A 19,981-nucleotide genomic window follows, 5' to 3' on the forward strand; every position below is an offset into this window, starting at 1 on the left:
GGTACCAAGTGTGCGGCTGCCTCTGGATTTGAGCTCCATAACCAGGCCACGGGAATGGATTTGGGCCCAGATGGGTGGGTAGGGCTTGGTCTCTCAGGTCATCTGCTCTTTGATTGCGCCCACTTCTTCCACAAGGCTGTGATTTCCACTTTGTGCACCCTAACAAGGTTAAGAAGTTGTGCCTCCTCTTCAGTATTCAGTTTGATGTGCATCATTGTTTTCTTGCTTGCCGCTTTTCATAGCCCATACATCCGGATATAATTTTGTTATTATGTACTAGGACAACTTAGAATATCTGAACACTGTTGCTCAAAAGGTATATTGCTGCGATTCCCTCAGTCTAGTAAAACATCAGACAAAAAAGTCAGTTTAGTGCTGCACTGTGCATTGCAGGGAGCTTTTGGTAGATGAGCTATGGTGGCCTGGTAGGGGGTCCCTTTTATTGGTCGAAATCAACTCTGACGCGGTTATGAGGTGTTAGGGTTTTTATTGTGTACTTTTGCATAGTTGTGAGTAAATGTTTCTGATCATTACTAGATGCAATGTCTGTCGCGTCAATATGCTCTTGTATATGGGCCCTCGGGCCAAATTTGGCTTTCAAAACGCTAATAAAATATATTATTTAAAAAAATCCGTTCTGAATCGATTTGTTATTGAGGTTTCCAGTTCATCGAACGCTACTGTAGGTTCTTCGGAAAATCAATATAAAGTTTCAAAAAAGTCTTCATTTCCAATCGAATAGTTCTCAAGAAATGGGAACATAACACTCAGCCAACACGTTTCGTTGTCACTTGGAGAACCTCATCAGGGCTCAAATAGGGTGTTAACTTGCGATAATGAATTATTGCTACACAAAGGGGCGCTCCAGAAGGTACAACGGGCACAATGCAGGTAGTTCAGGAGGCGGAGTTCGGCCCCTGAGCAAAGATCTATAATCTTGAGTAATGAAATGTAAACGATGTGCAGGGTCGGTGCTCCAGGTATTGACACTGGACGCAGTCGTGAATTCCCAGGGCCAGGTATCTGCCTCTCCGTAGTTGGAATGTCTTAAGAGTCGCTCGCCCACCCCTTGCTTCATTTAGGATCTGAACCACAGAGGCATCACTTGACGGCTGGTGTCGGGGCTTGTGGCGCAGGCTCTATACTCCATTTGAAACTAGCGTGAAGTGCAGAATTAAGTCTGCCATTTAACTGTCTCTCTTGTTGTACTGTAGAGTCTTCCTTCATTGCTCCATTGTCGCGGCCTAGCTTTTTGTGTGTGCTTGAGAGGAAGGAATTCCCGTTGGAATTTTTTGCACAGAAAAAACTTGTAAAACGAAAACAGATCAAATCTCAGTGGCACAGACTGCCCCCTGACAGCTGGTGACAGGGTAGCCTTTGTGCATTCTTTCAGCTGGTCTAAAGTTATTAATAAAGTGCGTGTATTAGAATGTGTGTATTTATGCATATATACAAACTACCGTTGTGATAAAAGTAAGAACTGGGATTGTTTGTTAGGCCGCAGTGTCCCTTTGGCTCCTAAATCATGAGTTGCTGAATGCATACGCGGCTGTTGACTTATGGACATGTCTTTGGGGACCGCATCATACAATTACCTCCTCCGTTCCTCTGGTCAGGACTGGGGGGGGGGGGGGGGGCACAATTTCCAGACACAAATATTATCAATAGACTGTGCCCATGGCCTTAACGATGGAGCACGGGAAGAGTGTGGTGCACCGACTGCCTTCTAAACCTCTCCAACCTGACGATGGAGCACAGTGTAGGAAGGTGGGATCTGGCTGCATGGTTATCCCCACTTTTTGCATTGTGTTTTACTGGTTTTCGACTTAGACTGGTGTCCTGATTAGCAGGATCCCAGTCAAACTATCTGCTTCCTCTCTAAATTGATTGCATGTACTTTAGGTACACCACAGATTGGATTCTGGGGCACCCTTATGTCCCTAGTATATGGTATCCTATATACCCAGGGCATTGTACCCCAGAGGCCTCTCAGGGGCTGCAGCATGTAGTATGCCACCCCTGGGAGACCATTTAAAATGACACAACAGGTCTGCTACAGCAGCCTGGGTAAGGTGGTGCATGCACCCCTTACTCAGATATAGTTTCCCTATATCTATCCCTATCACTTCACATATAAACCGATCGGTCACCCCTATGGCAGGCCTTATCAATCCTGAAGGAAGGGTCCTGGGTTTTATGTGAGAGGGTGCCCATGCATGAGCAGAGCCCCTCTGCAGCCTTCGGAACCTTTATTCCGGGGTTGTTTGTGATGCAGCCAAACCACATACTCTTAAGTGCATTATAACCTCGTTTTTAAATGCTAACTTTGGAATAGCTGCATGAAAACATGTCGCGTTTGGTGTCAAACACCTTGGAATCGTACCTCCACACCAGTAACTGGTGTGGGAGGTAAGATTCCACCCTACTAGAGGGAGAAACATGACTTCACCGGTACACCTGGTACCAGCTTCCCAGACCCTGGCATCACAAAATGGATGCTGCCACCCACAGACACGCGTCTGCCCTCCTGCTGCTGGATGAATCTCCGGCAGGGGACGGCTGGACAATAGGTTTCCTGTCACCGGGAGGCGTGACCACCTCCCAGACAAGCTTTAGTGTATTGGGGCTGGGTGGTTGCACTCAAGAGTGCTTCGATGTCTGCACTGGGGGCACATTTGGTGTCCCTGTGCATAGTCCCGCTCAAACCAGTTGCAGGGGCTACCAGCCCCTGCTCTGGTGTGAAACTGGACAAAGGACATGGGTGTAGCCACCCCTCTGTCCTGGCCCTGCCATAGGTGGGTCCCCAGAGTGTGTCCCACCCCTTCCTTGGGTATAAAGTAGGAACCCCTGACTACAGGACTTTAGATTTGGCTGGAGGAAACTCTGCTACAGAATCCCAGAACTTTTACTATCTACACGACGTTGGACGACCGAAGAATCTCCATTGGAGTAAAGGAGTTACTTCCCTGCAAGGCAGGCACCAAAGACTCATCTGTCCGGTTTGCATCTACGCAGCTCCTGAAGGACTCCGAAGACTTTGCAACACAGGAGGTGGGTTTCCAAGCTTCCCCGAGGCCGATCCGTGCTCTCAGCAATCCTGAGATCCAAAGCCCTCGTGGGGGACCGTGCAACCCGAACCCCTGGACACCGTGCACATTTGCAGCAGCATATGTTTCTTGGCGATCCCTGAGGCTGTGCTTTGGTTTACTTGTAGTCCAGACCCCGAGCAGTGATTCCACTGAAGATTACTGGCCTACACTCCTCGGGTGACCCGTGGGCTGGTATTTTTAGTGATTCCTCTCAAGGTCCCTTCGCGATCCCTTGTCCGTCGACGGTCCCTGAGAAGGGTACTTTAACTTTCAACAGGCTTACCTGTTTGCTCCAGATGTGCCCTGACTCTCCATCGCTTGGGGAGTTCACAGGACCTTGCTGGTCCACACCGAAGCTGTGTTATGCTCACCACGTGGGTTGCCGTTGCCAAGGCTTGTTGGTGTCAAAGCCGGACACCAACCCCCCCCCCCCGCCCCCCCCCCCCCCCCCCAGCACTTGACATCCTTCGCGGGACAGCTTGCATGCAGACTGTGTTCGATGCCTCCTGGTCCCCGTGGCAGTGATAAAGCTTCACCTCATCGCACCTGAAACACCCGACATCAGTGGGTATTCGTCTATCGTAAGCTTGAATCGCACTGGCACTTTTCCTTTCCACAGCAGCAGCACTTTGCAGCAACTCTCCATTGGAAACAACGAAGATACCGACACCATTTGACACCTATGCACCCAGCTTCCCTGGGTTAGGTAACACGAGTACTCTGGTGCTCACGTGGGTGCTGGCCTTAGAACCTTCTAAGTCCAAATGGGTTTGCTCCAAGTCCTCTCCCAAGTGTCCTTAAACTCTAAAATTCCAACCGTGACTTTCCCATAGGATTGTACGGAGCTCGCGGCTGTGTTCTCACACTGCAAGTGTCCCCCGTGGGTCCCCTGTGTCACTACCTTGGGTAGTTCCTTGGGATGCCAGCTATTCTATGTGCTCTAGGCACTGTGTCTAGTCAAGTCGTGGTTCTTGTACCACTTTCTTAATATATGGTTTGGTCTCCCCCTGGAGCCCACTGTGTATTACTTTCGTTCTGGTGCTTTAATATTGTGTACCTTGTTCTCTAATCTCACAAATATGATAGTAGAGGGTGTTTAGCTATATATATATTCACTGAAAAAACCATAGGTTTCACACATGTTATAGTTAGCGGAAATTTTACTGATAAAAAACCAATGAAATTCCCCCGTTATAGTTAGTGCAGGAAACTATAACTCACGCGACCGCAATACTCTGCTGATGCTAATACTGTATTTAGACACTTATTTGCCCATGTCTTCTTCCATAAATTTTTAGCTATACATATATTACAAATATTTTTTTTTCATAAAGACACATATGTCATCAGCCGAAGATTGCGGTCGCGTGAGTTATAGTTTCCTTCACTAACTATAACGGGGGAATTTCATTGGTTTTTTATCAGTAAAATTTCCGCTAACTATAACATGTGTGAAACCTATGGTTTTTTCAGTGAATTTGCAAGGTTTTTTAAATGCTAATTGCTAACTATAACGTGTGTGAAACCTATGGTTTTTTCAGTGAATTTGTACGGTTTTTTAAATGATAAGTTACTTTACGCCATTCGTGGCGTGCGCACCCACTTAACGCAGTTCGTTCCGTGCGCGCACGGTGCGTGCGCCCACTTTACGCAGTTAGTGCCGTGCACGCACGGTGGGCACGCGGTGCGCTACGCGCACCGCGTGCCCACGTTACGCTAGATGGGCCATGTACGCACGATGCGCTTCGCGCACATGGAGGACATATTATGCGCTTCCTTGTGATAGGTAATCTGTTGAAATTTTTTGGGGAAATGCTGTGATCTTATATGCCATGCACAAATGGTGGCCTTCGGCAACCATTTGCACACGGGGTGGAGAGAGTGGGTTTTTTTTTTTTTAATAATTATTTACCGTACGCGTACGGTAAGCGTAATCGGCGAAATTTTCGAAAAATAAAAAATTACCGTTTTTTGCCTTGGGGGATCTTTGAAGACTCAACTAACATGGTTATGTGCATGGGCGCTGTCTAAACAGCCCCTTTATATGTTTTTGGCATTTGTTTATCAGCTCCCCCCTCAGAGTGCGAGAGAGAAAATGGCGGCCGCCGCTTCCTGGTTTCGACCGATTCGAATGTTTACTAAGATCTAAGGGCCAATCAGAATCGCGCTCGCGCACACCATCGTACGCGTACCATAAGCGCACCGTAAGCGCACCGTACGCTGGCTCAGATATATATATATTGATTTAAAGGCTATTTTCTCAGAATCTACTGTACAGATTTACACCAAACCTACAAAAGGCACTTCCTTGACCTGAGGACTACCTCTCTGCCAAATTTCAAGTAATTCTGTTCAGCCGTTCGGGCTGTAGCTGTAGCTGTGTCTAAAGGTCCTATGGAAAAATGCATGGGAAAAACGCGTTTTGGGACCCCCCTTTTATCTCAGCCCCCGCTTGACGAATCCCCCCGAGACTTTCAGGGTAGGAGCGGAGCGTAGCGCCCCACCGATTTTGAAAAATTCGCAAGGATTCGTTGACCGGCGCAAAAGTTATTCAAAATAGAATGTTGCGTATTTCCTATGGAAACGTGGTCTTAACTATAACTACTGGCGACCGCCAGTAGGTAATATATATCTATATATCTCCATCTCCTTCAGGAGGTTATAGTTATAATCTGGTAAACCAAGCTGCTTTACATTCCTTCAAGACTTAGCCTGAAGGCTGCTCTCCATAGCTACCACTAGGATAGCTTTCAATAAAGGTGGTCTTAAATCTAATCATCAATAAGGATTGTTTGGACTGGTGCAAGGTGCCCACTAGAACTAGTGGACCGCATATACCAGGCCAACTTCTCACACACGGGAAGAGTGGTGCACCCAGCGCCTTCTAAACCTCCGCATCCTGACGATGGAGCAGGGGAGAGTGTGGTGCACCGACCACCTTCTATCAATCAAATACGTTTATTGTTCAGTTAATTAAAACCACATCAATAGCAGCATTAAAACAAATATATATTTAAAAAAAAAACAGGGTGTATCTTTTTGTGTTCTCTAAAGATAAAACTATTTCTTATCATGATATTTGCACTTATTTCTGTAATATGTAAACAAAACATTTGATAAAATTACCTAATTAAAACGATCTCAAGTATTACATCAAACAACCATTTTACCAGGCCGCCGGCCTTGTTTTGAATTATCCTTTTACTAGAGTCTGAGGCTAATCAAGGGTCGACTAGGCTGCATAGGAGCATTTTAATAAATCAGTTCCTCAAAAGTAAGTGGTTCACTTAGCATAATTTCCAATGTCACATCTTATAGCCATTTAACCTTGCCACTAGTCCTTATTTGATATTTCCTTGTGTTTAATTGTGAGTTTGATTAAATAGTTAAGCTGTGGATCTTCCGGATCTCGGTATTTTAATATTGCAGTTCTGCAAGAGCGTACGCCTCTTGTATTGAGTGGCCCCCTTAACAATTTCCGGCGATCCTCGCTTAACGCTGGGCAAATGCAGACTAAGTGAATAAAATCCTGCGTTGGTGCTCCACAGAGACAAGATTTTGGGCCCTGATATTTCCAACTTGGCTGGTCTGCATTTGATGGCAATTTATCAAAGCGTATCGCTATAAATTTTGATTTTAGATGGTAAGAAAATGGCTGATCCAAATATGCTGCCGGTTGCAGTTTTACATAGGATTGCAAGACCATCCATGCATGTGCCCGTCTGCTTAGGGTGGCCTTGTCCTCAAGTAATGTTGCTTTGCTTCCTTCAAGATTTGCTGGAAAGTGGGATAAGTAAGGTTCTTCTGTAAAAGATCTGTCATGTTTGTGACCTGTAGTGAAGTTTGAAGATGTGCATAGTAGGCGGACTGCGGATCTTCTTGTAACGCAGTACAGAGTGCATTATTGATTTCATTATCCCGATTACGCCAAATGTTATACCAGGCTCTTATCGTAACATATCTTCTATGAAGCTGTTGTAAGCCGAATTCCAATCAAACCTGCGCCGGCGAAGCGTTATGCGGAAGTGAAAACTTTTTTTGTATGCTCGTGTTTGGAGTCTATCCAGAACCCCAGCATCTTTCCCAAACTGGACTTCGCTTCCATATGCAAGGGTGGGGAGTAGTTTAACTTCATAATGGATAGCAATGGGGTGAGGAAGGGACCTTTTTAATCTTTTTGGAATAGAGCAAAATGCGAATGGAACTCCATTTCCCTTTTTTGTATGGCCTCATTTTGTATTCGGAAAGTTAATCGTTTATCCAGATAAAATTCCTAGGTATTTGTAGCTACTCACTACTTCAAAATTCGAAATACCATATTTAAATGAGGTTAATTTTTGAAAAGTTAAACTTATAATCATGGCTTTAGTTTTTGCAGCGTTTACTAACAACAAATTCTTCCTGGCGAAGTTCCCTAGCTCATCTATTGCTCTTTGGAGGCCGATTCTTGTATGGCTTGCCAAGACTGTCATCAGCATACGCTAAATGAGTAATCTGCAAAGTTTCCAAACGAGGAGGATGCGAGTTGATTTTATCAAGTCTTGGTGACCAATCCGCCATGAATAGATTAAATAAATGAGGTGCTAGGACGCACCCTTGTTTGACTCCTTCTTTCGTATAGATTTTTCTTGAGTGCCTCGTCACATCAGCTTTTTTCTTGAGCCTCGCCCCACCACCTTCTAAACCTCCTCATCCTGTCGATGGAGCACAGGAAGAGTGTGGTGCACTGGCCGCTTTCTAAACCTCCATCCTGTCGATGGAGCATGGGAAGTGTGGTGCACCGGCCGCCTTCTAAACCTCCACATGCTGTCGATGGAGCATGGGAAGAATGTGGTTCACTCACCGCCTTCTAAACCTCCACATGCTGTCGCTGGAGCACGGGAAGAGTGGTGCACGAGCCGCCTTCTAAACCTCCTCATCCTGTCGATGGAGCACGGGAAGAGTGTGGTGCACCAGCCGCCTTCTAAACCTCCACAAGCTGTCGTTGGAGCATGGGAAGAATGTGGTGCACTCACCGCCTCCTAAACCTCCCCATCCGTGATTGCCCAGAGGTCGGGAGCGGGCCCTCCCCGCGCTGGCCTTGCTCCTGGGGTGAAGGTGTGACCCACCTCGTGCCGAATGGGTTCAGTAGTTGACCTCCTTCAGTGGTAGGAAATGGCATTTGCTTGGCATCGAGTAAGGCTGTGCGGCCGGGTCGAGCTGGGTGTTTAGGGGTGGAGTGAAGGCCTCGCTTGTTACTGTACACCCCCCGATTCTGCGTGCAGGGGCCGGAAGCAGTGTGCAGTCACTGTCCCGCACCGTGCACTCGACCAAAATGCCTCTGCCCTGCTGTCCTCGGGCACTCTATTCCTAGCCCACCCCTGCCAGCTGTTGTCTCGCCGCAGCTGTCACTGCTCTGTCACTGATGTCCGCCCACTCGCAGCCTCGACCGCACAGGGTGCGTTCGCACTGGTCCAGCCACCTGCTAGGGGCTGCCTTCGTGCCCACGACGACTAGTGTTCCCCGCGTGGGTGGGAGTGGACCAGCGCCCCCTGGCTTTAAGCTTGTGTTGCCGATGGGGGAGATGCTGGCACCCATGTGTTGAACCCTCTGATCTGGGCATCCCGTGGCCTTCGGGGCCAAAGCAAAAAAGCTGTGCTTGACCTTTGTGGTCACGAAAAGAGGCGAGGAGCCCTTGTCGGGGGGTGCTTTCTCAACACTGGTGGGCGTGGCTTCGCCTGTTGCCCTGTCCCCCCTCGAGGTCCTTGGCAGGGGGTGACGGAGCGGGAAGGGCTGGCCCCAAAGAGACCGGGGGCTTGTAAGGGGCAGGTGGGGTGAACACGTTTTAACCAGGCTCAAAGGGGGGCGGGGGTCTATGCAGAGGTGCAGTGGTGTATCTATCGTTGCCCGGCATAGCCTTGTACTCTGTTTTCCATGTCTAATGCTGGGATCCGGTTTCCGTTCTCGCATCGAAGCCTGGTCTTTGAATCTTCTGTCACGAGGCTTGAGCCTTAATGTAACTCAGACCGTGGGCGTCCAGCGTAGGTCCAAGGGGGCATTCTCCACTACGAACCAGTGAGCACGTAAATAACGTTCACTCTGATTCGTGGTACGTAAATACCCCTTACGTGGACATCCGGGGCCGCTGGTGGTCACGGCTGGCATCGAGCGGCCACGGGCACGGTATCTGACCTGATGACTCCCCGGAAATACTTGGCGTTTCTGTGTTAAAAGATCAATTTGAGGCGCAGAGGTCGGGGTGCAAGGACCAAGGAGTGAACGTCTGTTGGCGGTGTGCTTCTCCAGAGGTTTGACGGGGCCGAATGAGGTCTCCTGGAGTAAAGCCCTGCGCGAAAAGTCCGATTTGAGAGTCGACAGCCAGAGACGCCAGAATCCAACTTGTACCCTGTCGCCTCTTTGAATGGACCGAAAATAAACATGGCTCCATCATTTGTTAGAGCGCGCGTCGTCTTGCTCCATTGCCACGCCCCCCATGACCTCGCGCTAGGCCAGCAGGCCATGGGTCAGGTTATGTTTTAACTACTGAGGCTTGCATCTGTGGGAGGTGATGCTGCTCACTCCAAACCCTGCTTTGAAGGGGCTTCAGTGAAGCGGCTCTCGTGAGCGGTGCGCGCGGCCGCCAGGTCCGGGCAGGGCGGACACTAATGCTTGGGTGCTGACCGTGAAATGGTGCACCCCTCGCGTGCGCTGCGGGTGGGTGGCCGGAGCTGCTGCTGCTCCTGGGCTACCTGGAGGGTCCCACACTGAGCTCTCAACTCGCCCCGCAGCCCGATGCAAGCGCCTGGAAGCGGCTGTCGGCCCTCTACTGAAGTCTGCTGGGGCGGCGGCATTGAAGACCCAAGACTAGTCCGATGTTTCCGGCCCTCGGAGTGACGCCCTGGCCTGCACCCACAGTCCTGCACGGAGCAGCCTTCCCTTCCCTGCCTTGCTTGACTTGGCTTTCTGCCGCCTTTTCCGTCCCTTCACCTGGGGCTTGTACATACTATGCATAGCTGTGCAGCGGGCAGCGCCTCCAAGCACAGCTTTTTGAGTGATCTGTTGCACATGACCGCTCTTCTGTCTGTTTATAACAACCCACCGCTCCGGGCTTCATGCAGGCGCCAAGCAGAACAAACTCGTGTCCTGCAGCAGCGTCTACAATGTGCATCTCGCACTCTGCAAGGGTGTAATGTGCGGTGAATCTGGGCGGGAAATGATTTTGAATTCTTAGGCGGCCTTCAAACCAACTGCTTTACATGAATTGGGGTGTTTGATGAATCGAGGTGACTTGTTCAGCGTTGGAAACTGGAATACAGTGGCCGTTTGGACTCTGACGTGATAAAGCTATAACCGCATTTTTTGTGTGGGTCTTTATCGAATATTTTTATAAAACTGCTTCGTGTGTTTACCTCTGATTTGAATACTCCGTCTGTCGACCAGTCGTCTGAATTATCTCCCCTCCCCCCCCCCCCCCCCCCCAACCAGCCATCTCGGACCACCCCCATCTTCCTGTAATCCTATTCTGAGCTGTGCCTGTATCCTGGACCCTTTCACTTCTGGAGCACTTTCAACCCACACCACTGAACAGCAGTCTTTGGCACGGACTAGCTCACTTGGCCGGCCCCAGGGCTGCTGGTGTACGTACTGTCGCAAGTCATGGTGAAGAGGGTGGTGGACAAATGACCATGGCTAAGAAGTCCATCCCAGTGCTGCTGATTGGGTTTTGAGGCACCTTAAAAGCTTCCATTTTGTAGTGTTCAAAGAAGCATACGTGTGAAATTGGCCTGACCCGGGTGTCTTTGCGACAATGAATGAGTTTAGCTGGGCACACTGCCCGGAGCTCCGTGGGATCAGCCTGACTGTAGCCAGTGACGGGTATTGCACAAGTTACTACATGGAGCAGAGAGATCAATGGATGGAGCACCTTCACATCAGATGGGTTACTACCGAGAGCAAACGTACATGAGCGAAGCACCTTCACATCAGATGGGTTACTACCGAGGGCAAACGTACATGAACGAAGCACCTTCACATCAGATGAGGTACTACATGGAGCAGAGACGTACATGGGCGAAGCACCTTCACATCAGATGGGTTACTAGAGAGACCAAAGTAGTGTGTGTCGGCAGAAGCTGCAGCAGAGGCACATAAGCTGCCTTCAGGTTCCAGGGGCAGTGTGTACTTTCATCTGGTGATTACTCCAGGAATCCACTGACTGCAGCGCCGAAGGATCCCTGATCTGAGCAGGATCTGTCGGATCCCATGTCATAAACTCTAACTCTCTCGGCTTTGGCCGGTGGATTCGGAAGTGCTTTGCTGGACATCCTGTCCTGAGCGTCGGGCTGTGTGCCCGATGCTGTCAGCCGCCATGCGCCACCAGACCCCGGAGACCTGGACCCGATGCTGTCCTCCACCATGCGCCACCAGACCCCGGAGACCTGGACCCGATGCTGTCCGCCGCCATGTGCCACCAGACCCCGGAGACCTAGACCCGATGCTGTCCGCCGCCATGCGCCACCAGACCCCGGAGACCTAGACCCGATGCTGTCCGCCGCCATGCGCCACCAGACCCCGGAGACCTGGACCCGATGCTGGCCGCTGCCATGCGCCACCAGACCCTGGAGACCTGGACCCGATGCTGGCTGCTGCCATGCGCCACCAGACCCTGGAGACCTGGACCCGATGCTGTCCGCCGCCATGCGCCGCCAGACCCCGGAGACCTGGACCCGATGCTGTCCGCCGCCATGCGCCACCAGACCCTGGAGACCTGGACCCGATGCTGGCCGCTGCCATGCGCCACCAGACCCCGGAGACCTGGACCCGATGCTGGCCGCTGCCATGCGCCGCCAGACCCCGGAGACCTGGACCCGATGCTGGCCGCTGCCATATGCCACCAGACCCCGGAGACCTGGACCCGATGCTGGCCGCTGCCATATGCCACCAGACCCCGGAGACCTGGACCCGATGCTGGCCGCTGCCATGCGCCACCAGACCCCGGAGACCTGGACCCGATGCTGTCCGCTGCCATGCGCCACCAGACCCCGGAGACCTGGACCCGATGCTGTCCGCCGCCATGCGTCACCAGACCCCGGAGACCTGGACCCGATGCTGTCCGCCGCCATGCGCCACCAGACCCCGGAGACCTGGACCCGATGCTGGCCGCTGCCATGCGCCACCAGACCCTGGAGACCTGGACCCGATGCTGTCCGCCGCCATGCGCCGCCAGACCCCGGAGACCTGGACCCGATGCTGGCCGCTGCCATGTGCCACCAGACCCCGGAGACCTGGACCCGATGCTGGCCGCTGCCATGCGCCACCAGACGCCGGAGACCTGGACCCGATGCTGGCCGCTGCCATGCGCCGCCAGACCCCGGAGACCTGGACCCGATGCTGGCCGCTGCCATGTGCCACCAGACCCCGGAGACCTGGACCCGATGCTGGCCGCTGCCATGTGCCACCAGACCCCCCCCCCCCGGACACCTGGACCCGATGATGGTCGCTGCCATGTGCCACCAGACCCCCCCGGAGACCTGGACCCGATGCTGGCCGCTGCCATGCGCCACCAGACCCCGGAGACCTGGACCCGATGCTGTCCGCTGCCATGCGCCACCAGACCCCGGAGACCTGGACCCGATGCTGTCCGCTGCCATGCGCCACCAGACCCCGGAGACCTGGACCCGATGCTGTCCGCTGCCATGCGCCACCAGACCCCGGAGACCTGGACCCGATGCTGTCCGCTGCCATGCGCCACCAGACCCCGGAGACCTGGACCCGATGCTGTCCGCTGCCATGCGCCACCAGACCCCGGAGACCTGGACCCGATGCTGTCCGCTGCCATGCGCCACCAGACCCCGGAGACCTGGACCCGATGCTGTCCGCTGCCATGCGCCACCAGACCCCGGAGACCTGGACCCGATGCTGTCCGCTGCCATGCGCCACCAGACCCCGGAGACCTGGACCCGATGCTGTCCGCTGCCATGCGCCACCAGACCCCGGAGACCTGGACCCGATGCTGTCCGCTGCCATGCGCCACCAGACCCCGGAGACCTGGACCCGATGCTGTCCGCTGCCATGCGCCACCAGACCCCGGAGACCTGGACCCGATGCTGTCCGCCGCCATGCGCCACCAGACCCCGGAGACCTGGACCCGATGCTGTCCGCCGCCATGCGCCACCAGACCCCGGAGACCTGGACCCGATGCTGTCCGCAGCCATGCGCCACCAGACCCCGGAGACCTGGACCCGATGCTGTCCGCCGCCATGCGCCACCAGACCCCGGAGACCTGGACCTGATGCTGGCCGCTGCCATGCGCCACCAGACCCCGGAGATCTGGACCCGATGCTGGCCGCTGCCATGCGTCACCAGACCCCGGAGATCTGGACCCGATGCTGGCTGCTGCCATGCGCCACCAGACCATGGTGACCTGGACCCGATGCTGGCCGCTGCCATGCGCCACCAGACCCCGGAGACCTGGACCCGATGCTGGCCGCTGCCATGCGCCACCAGACCCCGGAGACCTGGACCCGATGCTGGCCGCTGCCATGCGCCACCAGACCCAGGAGACCTGGACCCGATGCTGGCTGCTGCCATGCGCCTCTGGGCCGCAGACTAAGCACCAGCACCTCTCTCTGCTCTGGCTTCCTTTGACGTGGGGGCCTGTGCTGATTCACCGCAGCAGTGCTGCCCCTACAGCGTATCTGCTTGGCCCTCATTTCCCTTTTGAGTAGTGCGTGGTCATGTGGCTTTCGGACTGGCTTTGTTCTTTTTTTGCCTTTTCCAGACACTGGAGAATGATGGCTGCAGCCTTGTTCGGTGCGCTGCCCTGGAGCCAGCGCTCGAAAGTGGCTTTCACACATTTCTCTACCTAAGACGTGAACAGTTTGTGTTCATATTTCCTCTTTGGATGCTGTTTACACCTTCAACCTTTCTGTACTGTATGGACGTTGTAGCTCGAGCAGGTAACTACGGAGTGGCTTGTAACTTCCAAGAAGTTTTCAGTGTTTGTCTGATCTTTCTCTTAGTTGTGAAGGGAGGATGAAGCGCGGTGATCTGCGTGGGGTGAGTTTGGGCAGTAGTGCCAGCTGATGGTCCTGGGTGGTGGGCGGCTGTTGCCCTGGTTTGCTGCTGGTGCAGTCGCCGTCTATGATCTGGAGATACCCACGTTGAATGATCCATGTGCACACTGTCGGCAGGGGCTTGTCGGGTCAGTCAGTGGTTCGCATCAGCCTCCAGGGTCGGTGCTCTGCTGGCAGAAGCATGTTGCTGCCTTTGTACTAGAAGGCCTTACTAGTGCCTCCTGGGAGCAAGATCGAACATAGCCCTCCTCCATGCTGTGCTGTTTGCACAGTAAGGCACTATGTTGCAAAGTACTTGGAGTCTCACTCACGGCTGATGTTCGCCCAGTGGGGTGAACATCTTCACTTGGGGTGGTTTGTAAAAGTCCCTTGACGCGTCTAACTGTTGTATTGCAGCAGCACTTTACACTGTGAATGGAGACTGTAAACAAGGGCAGAACAATAAGGTCTGTGTGGTGCTATAATAGATTTGCTTCCGGGAGAGCAGCCGACGGCCTTTCATTTCCAAGTCTGGTGCTCTCTGGTGGTCTGCCCATGCTGGGCATGGACCTGGTCCACAAAGCGGGGACTCCAGGAGTCTGAAGAGTTCCTTTATGATTCAGATTTTGTTTTTGGGGAATGCTGTAGTGAGCAGGTCATCCGGGTCTTCTTGATTCTAGCCTGAACTGAAATGTGTGGTTGGGGCCCATTTGTGGTTTTGCACCGTGATCATTAGTCTGCTGACTAGAATGATGGTATGCAGGGTTCGAAAATCCTGTAACAACCTCCGCCAGTGGGCCTGGAAGCTAAAACCTTAGGCAAAGGGGACACTTCCTACTTGCCCGAACACCTCTTCCAGCGTTACTACAAAGGAATGAAAGGTATCCTTCTAGCCAGGGATTGTGTAAAATTTTGCAGTTTTAAAACCCCTGCAAGAGTACCCTGCAGGTCTTCACCCTTTATAATATTGACGTCTTTCTTTTGGTTCTGCAAATAATGACTAGAAAGTCCCCAGAGCTCCTGTGCAGGATGCAGGCGAGCTTCTGTTGTCTGGGCCTTGCGTGTCTTTTTAGTCATAAGCCTGCACTGCATACGCTGGTCGGCATGGCTTCCCTTCTTGGGCAGGTTGTGGGCAAGTGCACACTGGGCAGTACTGTTTTCCCTTCTTAGGCAGGGTGCAGGCAATCGCACACTTGGCACTATGGCTTCCCCTTCTTGGGCCGGTTGCAGGCAGTCCCACACTGAACAATATGGCTTCCCTTTCTTGGGCAGGTTGCAGGCAGTCGCACGCTGCGCAGTATTGCTTCTCCTTCTTGGGCAGGTTGCAGGCAGGCGCACGCTGGGCAGTATGGTTTCTCCTTCTTGGGCAGGTTGCAGGCAGTCATACAGGGCAGTATGGCTTCCCCCTTCTCTGGCAGGTTAAGGCAACCACACACTGGGCAGTACTGCTTCCCCTTCTTGGGCAGGTTGCAGGCAATCGCACACTGGGCAGTATGGCTTCCCCGTCTTGGGCAGATTGCAGACAGTCGCACGCTGGGCAGTACTGCTTCTCCTTCTTGGGCAGTTTGCAGGCTATCATGCACTGGGTAGTACTGCTTCCCCTTCTTAGGCAGGTTGCAGGCAGACGCACGCTGGGCAGTATGGCTTCCCCTTGGGCAGGTTGCAGGCAGTCTGGTACTATTCCAGATCTTTAAGACTCATCTAGTCTAGCGGGACACTGCTCACCCGGACTCCTGGTCTTGGCCCATTTCAACAGAGCTCATGCTGCTGGGTGAGGGACTACCGCTGCTAGTTCTAGGTGGCATCATTGTTACAAGCTGTAGATGCTAATGCCAAGCCACTGCTATCTAAAGGCAAGTTTTTCCTTTCATTTGAAACTCTTCTCCAATCGGTGTGTGCTGCTTTCAAGGTGCCAGAATCCGTCCACGTGTGTGCTGCTTTCAAGGTGCCAGAATCCGTCCACGTGTGTGCTGCTTTCAAGGTGCCAGAATCCGTCCACGTGTCTGCTGCTTTTATGGTGCCAGAATCGGTCCCAACACGTGTGTGCTGCTTTCATGGTGCCAGAATCGGTCCAACAAGTGTGTGTGCTGCTGTTATGGTACCAGAATCAGTCCACGTGTGTGCTGCTTTCAAGGTGCCAGAATCAGTCCACGTGTGTGCTGCTTTCATGGTGCCAGAATCAGTCCACGTGTGTGCTGCTTTCATGGTGCCAGAATCGGTCCACGTGTGTGCTGCTTTCATGGTGCCAGAATCAGTCCATGTGTGTGTGCTGCTTTCAAGGTGCCAAAATCAGTCCACATGTATGTGCTGCTTTTTATGGTCCCAGAATCAGTCCGTGTGTGGTGCTTTCATGCTGCCAAAATCAGTCCGTGTGCTGCTTTCAAGGTGCCAAAATCAGTCCACATGTATGTGCTGCTTTTTATGGTCCCAGAATCAGTCCGTGTGTGGTGCTTTCATGCTGTCAAAATCAGTCCGTGTGCTGCTTTCAAGGTGCCAGAATCGCAGAGAAAGAGGTGATGGTGTTGGACCAGCAGCATTTGAGTGTACTCTTGAAGCGAGTGTGAAGTGGCTTGAGAGTACAAACGTGATGGTTGTACATATCCCGCTGTAGACTTTGCTATGTTGGCCATGCTGAGGTCTAAATGTTCCATGGGCCTCTTTGTGAAGATATCTTGCAAGTGGCAAATTCAACCAGAATCAGTCCACGTGTGTGCTGCTTTCATGCTTTGGTTCTGGGGGTGCCAAGTGAATGATAAAAGTATATCTACTATTAAGTGTACCAACCTTTAAAGATACTATACGTTTGTGCTTCCTCGAACGCTTCTATTAGTTATGAAGGTTGCCCCGAGGGAGCGCATGTGTCCCTTCTCTGTGGCTTCTGTAAGTGAACTGTTTTTTGGAGAAAGTAGAGATTGACGTTGGGAAATGGCCGCCAGCTTCCGCCCTCTGCCAGATAGACCAGGACCTCCGAGCACACTGCTGAGGTCAGCAGTGAATCCCCACAATGCCCTTGCATTGTGCTGGATTCACGCTGCCGGGCTCTGCTCGCTACTTGTGTCCGTTCTCTTCCAGGAAGCGGGACTGTGCTGTGCTCTGAACTGACTCCTTTTGTAGCTTTGCGGGTGGAATTGAGTCGCCATACCCTCTTGGGCTGTGTTTGAGATGTGCTGCACCCTGTGGCGGAGTCTCCTCCGGGTGTTCTTGGGGCAGGGAGGTATTTAAAGTTCCAGTTGTCGCTTCACACCCTCGTGTTTTTCCCTCCCCCTCCAGGGCAGAGAAACCTCCACCACCAGGGAGACCGCCTGGAGTCGCTGGTGCTGCTGAATCCTTCGGTCAAGTCTGTCCGTGCAGAGGCGAGTATCGCTCACAAACGCTGCGCACAGCTGGCCTTCAAAGGGAGGGGTCTTCATTTGTGCTGCCTTGTAAGGGCTCGTTTCACAGTGTGTGGGGGCACAGTGGGGCTGAGGGGATCAGATCTGGTGCGGAGAAGCTCGGGGGCTGCAGGCGCTGAAGGAAGCAGCCGAGTTGCCATGCAGAGTTCAGATGTTGCTGGAAGAGCAGGCCAGTGTGTTTACTACAACCATTCAGCCTTGCCTGTTTTCTGGGGTCAGTATTTTTTCAGGACCATATTAGAAACTGAAATGTGGTAGAACATCCTTCAAGATGGCACTCGGAGCTGCAGTTTGTTAATTTTCTTGAGCAAATGCATATATGGTAGAAAAAGTAGTGTAGCAGCATGTTGCCCTGATTGAAATATTCAGTTCTGCATCCTGAGACCTCTTTATTTTCCTTACACCCGCGGAGTCCTTGAAAGGGCTCATCCTTGCGAGAAGATGTGTCTTGAAGTGCTGCCCTCTGCTCATTGCCTGCCCACTGCTTTACAGTGCTTGCTTTCCCCAGACCTCCCCGCTTTTCTACCTATTGCATGGTGTCAATGTTTGTGTTAATACTTTGCCCCTCCATCTTCTTGTAGCTGTGTAACCTCATCACCAGCGTCTCCAGACAGAAGCTGCTTGTGCTGGCCGGGCCTTGCGTGGAGGGTACCGGAGACCTGGTCCTGCAGGATGGACACTTCTCCCTGCGGGACTTTTTCCAGATCTTCACTGAGAAAGAGGTGATGGTGTTGGACCAGCAGCCTTTGAGTGTGCTCTTGAAGCGAGTGTGAAGTGGCTTGAGTGCAAACGTGATGGTTGTACATATCCCGCTCTAGACTTTGCTATGTTGGCTGTGCTGAGTGAGGTCTAAATGTTCCATGGGCCTCTTTGTGAAGATCTCCTGCAAGTGGCAAATTCAAGCAACAGTTTGGTTCTGAAGAGGACCTTTAGTTGGGGCTGCCACTAGTGTGCACTTTCTTTCTTGTCTGGAGTATCACTTTCTGTGTTGGCTTTCTGCATTGTACTGTAGCAGCCTCCTGGGAGGGTGGGTGGGTGGTGTGGGTGATTGTGTGGCGCGCGCAACATTTTCATCGAATACTGCTTTTGGAAAGCTGATTTATAGCACTTGCTCATCGTAAATTCACATGCCACGCACACTGTGTAGTGTTGGTCCTGGGATTTTTTTTTGGTTCGTCTTTTTTTTTATTTTTTTTATTTTTTTTTTATACAATTTTGCACCTGACTTGCGTTGTGTGTTACAGGGTTAGCCAAGAATGAGTAGGAGTCGTTTTTACAGTGATGATTAAATAGCTAGCCCCTTCTGTCTGTACTTTGAGAGCGAACGAAAAGCAAGAAGGAAAGGATGAACGTTAGTGGTGAAAACAAGAGGTATAGGACCGGCACGGAGAGAGGAACAATCACTGTACACAACATTTGGCATCAGCTGTACACTACATTACATCTGACACACTTTCAGGGTGTTTGAGTCCGCATGCAGACCCCACCGGGCTATATTAGGGAACACCTCCTGCGGTCGAGGACCGATGCGTTGTTTGTGCAAACCAGCTTTTTAAGGCGACGAGCGCATATTCGGGTTGTGTAGGTGGGTTTGGGTCCGCTTGCTAATGCAGGATACCATGTTCGTAACACAAACTATCTCTGTAGGGACTTGAAGTTGGTTTGCAACCTCTGCTTTGGATTCAAGAGAATTCTAAAGTTTCAATCTTGCCAGTCAGTCAGCTGCCAGTGGCATCATTGGACTAGTCATGTTAACTTGGCACTGAAGTGCCCTGCTGATGGCCGTTACACTAAAATTAACAAAAAGCATCTTTAAAACAAATCGCATTTGGTGGGTTGGGTGTTGGACGAAGAGCTCCAGCACGTGATGCTCATTTCCAATTCTGAAGACGAGGAAAATTGTCGGGTAGTCCATTGCCATGTCATGCCATGTCATGCCATGCCCGCCGCCTCCTGCCACCCCACCCTGCTGGTGTGCCAATTGTCATTGAGCGATAGAAGGGTTACTCCACTGTCACCACTCCTAGTGCGCAGCAGTCTGACTCTAGAATAGGGGAACCAGCCTCCAGACTCTCATGGAGGAGGCTGCTTTACTACCAGCAGGACTCTCCACTGGGAGGGATTGGAGTCCCAGACGCCGAGCCACCTTCATGTCATTCTGTCGTACAGTGTGGCATCCGTCATCTGGCTGTTATTGGCAAGCTGGTCTGAGTTACTTAGGATTAAAAAGTCCCACTAGGACTGTGAGGACAAACCAGTATTTGGCACTACTAATAACTGTTCAAAAACCATATGATGTCTTTACTCGTCGTCCCCGGGAAGCCAACGGAAATGCGGAAGAAACTATAGAAACCCTCTCCAGCAACTAGACAAACGGCTCAGTGTTCTTTCCACGCCCGTGTGTGTCCATTGTGTGTCTGGCTTACTCCATTCGTGCTCCTGTATGAGCCAGGCCGGTTATCTGCCT

The 19,981-nt window shown here is 52.0% G+C and overlaps 1 protein-coding gene across 1 annotated transcript in view; it reads left to right on the forward strand.

Annotated features, from left to right (window-relative positions):
* MAP1S (microtubule associated protein 1S) overlaps nucleotides 1–19,981 on the forward strand; it is a 65,155-nt gene that overhangs the window by 18,188 nt on the left and 26,986 nt on the right. Inside the window, exons 3-4 of the mRNA XM_085639002.1 lie at nucleotides 17,393–17,475; nucleotides 18,096–18,236. Of these exons, the coding sequence (XP_085495128.1) occupies nucleotides 17,393–17,475; nucleotides 18,096–18,236 (224 nt within the window). The remainder of the gene's footprint in view (nucleotides 1–17,392; nucleotides 17,476–18,095; nucleotides 18,237–19,981) is intronic.

The sequence above is a fragment of the Triturus cristatus genome, chromosome 12 (genome assembly GCF_964204655.1).
Source record: "Triturus cristatus chromosome 12, aTriCri1.1, whole genome shotgun sequence".
In the NCBI taxonomy this organism is placed as follows: domain Eukaryota; kingdom Metazoa; phylum Chordata; class Amphibia; order Caudata; family Salamandridae; genus Triturus; species Triturus cristatus.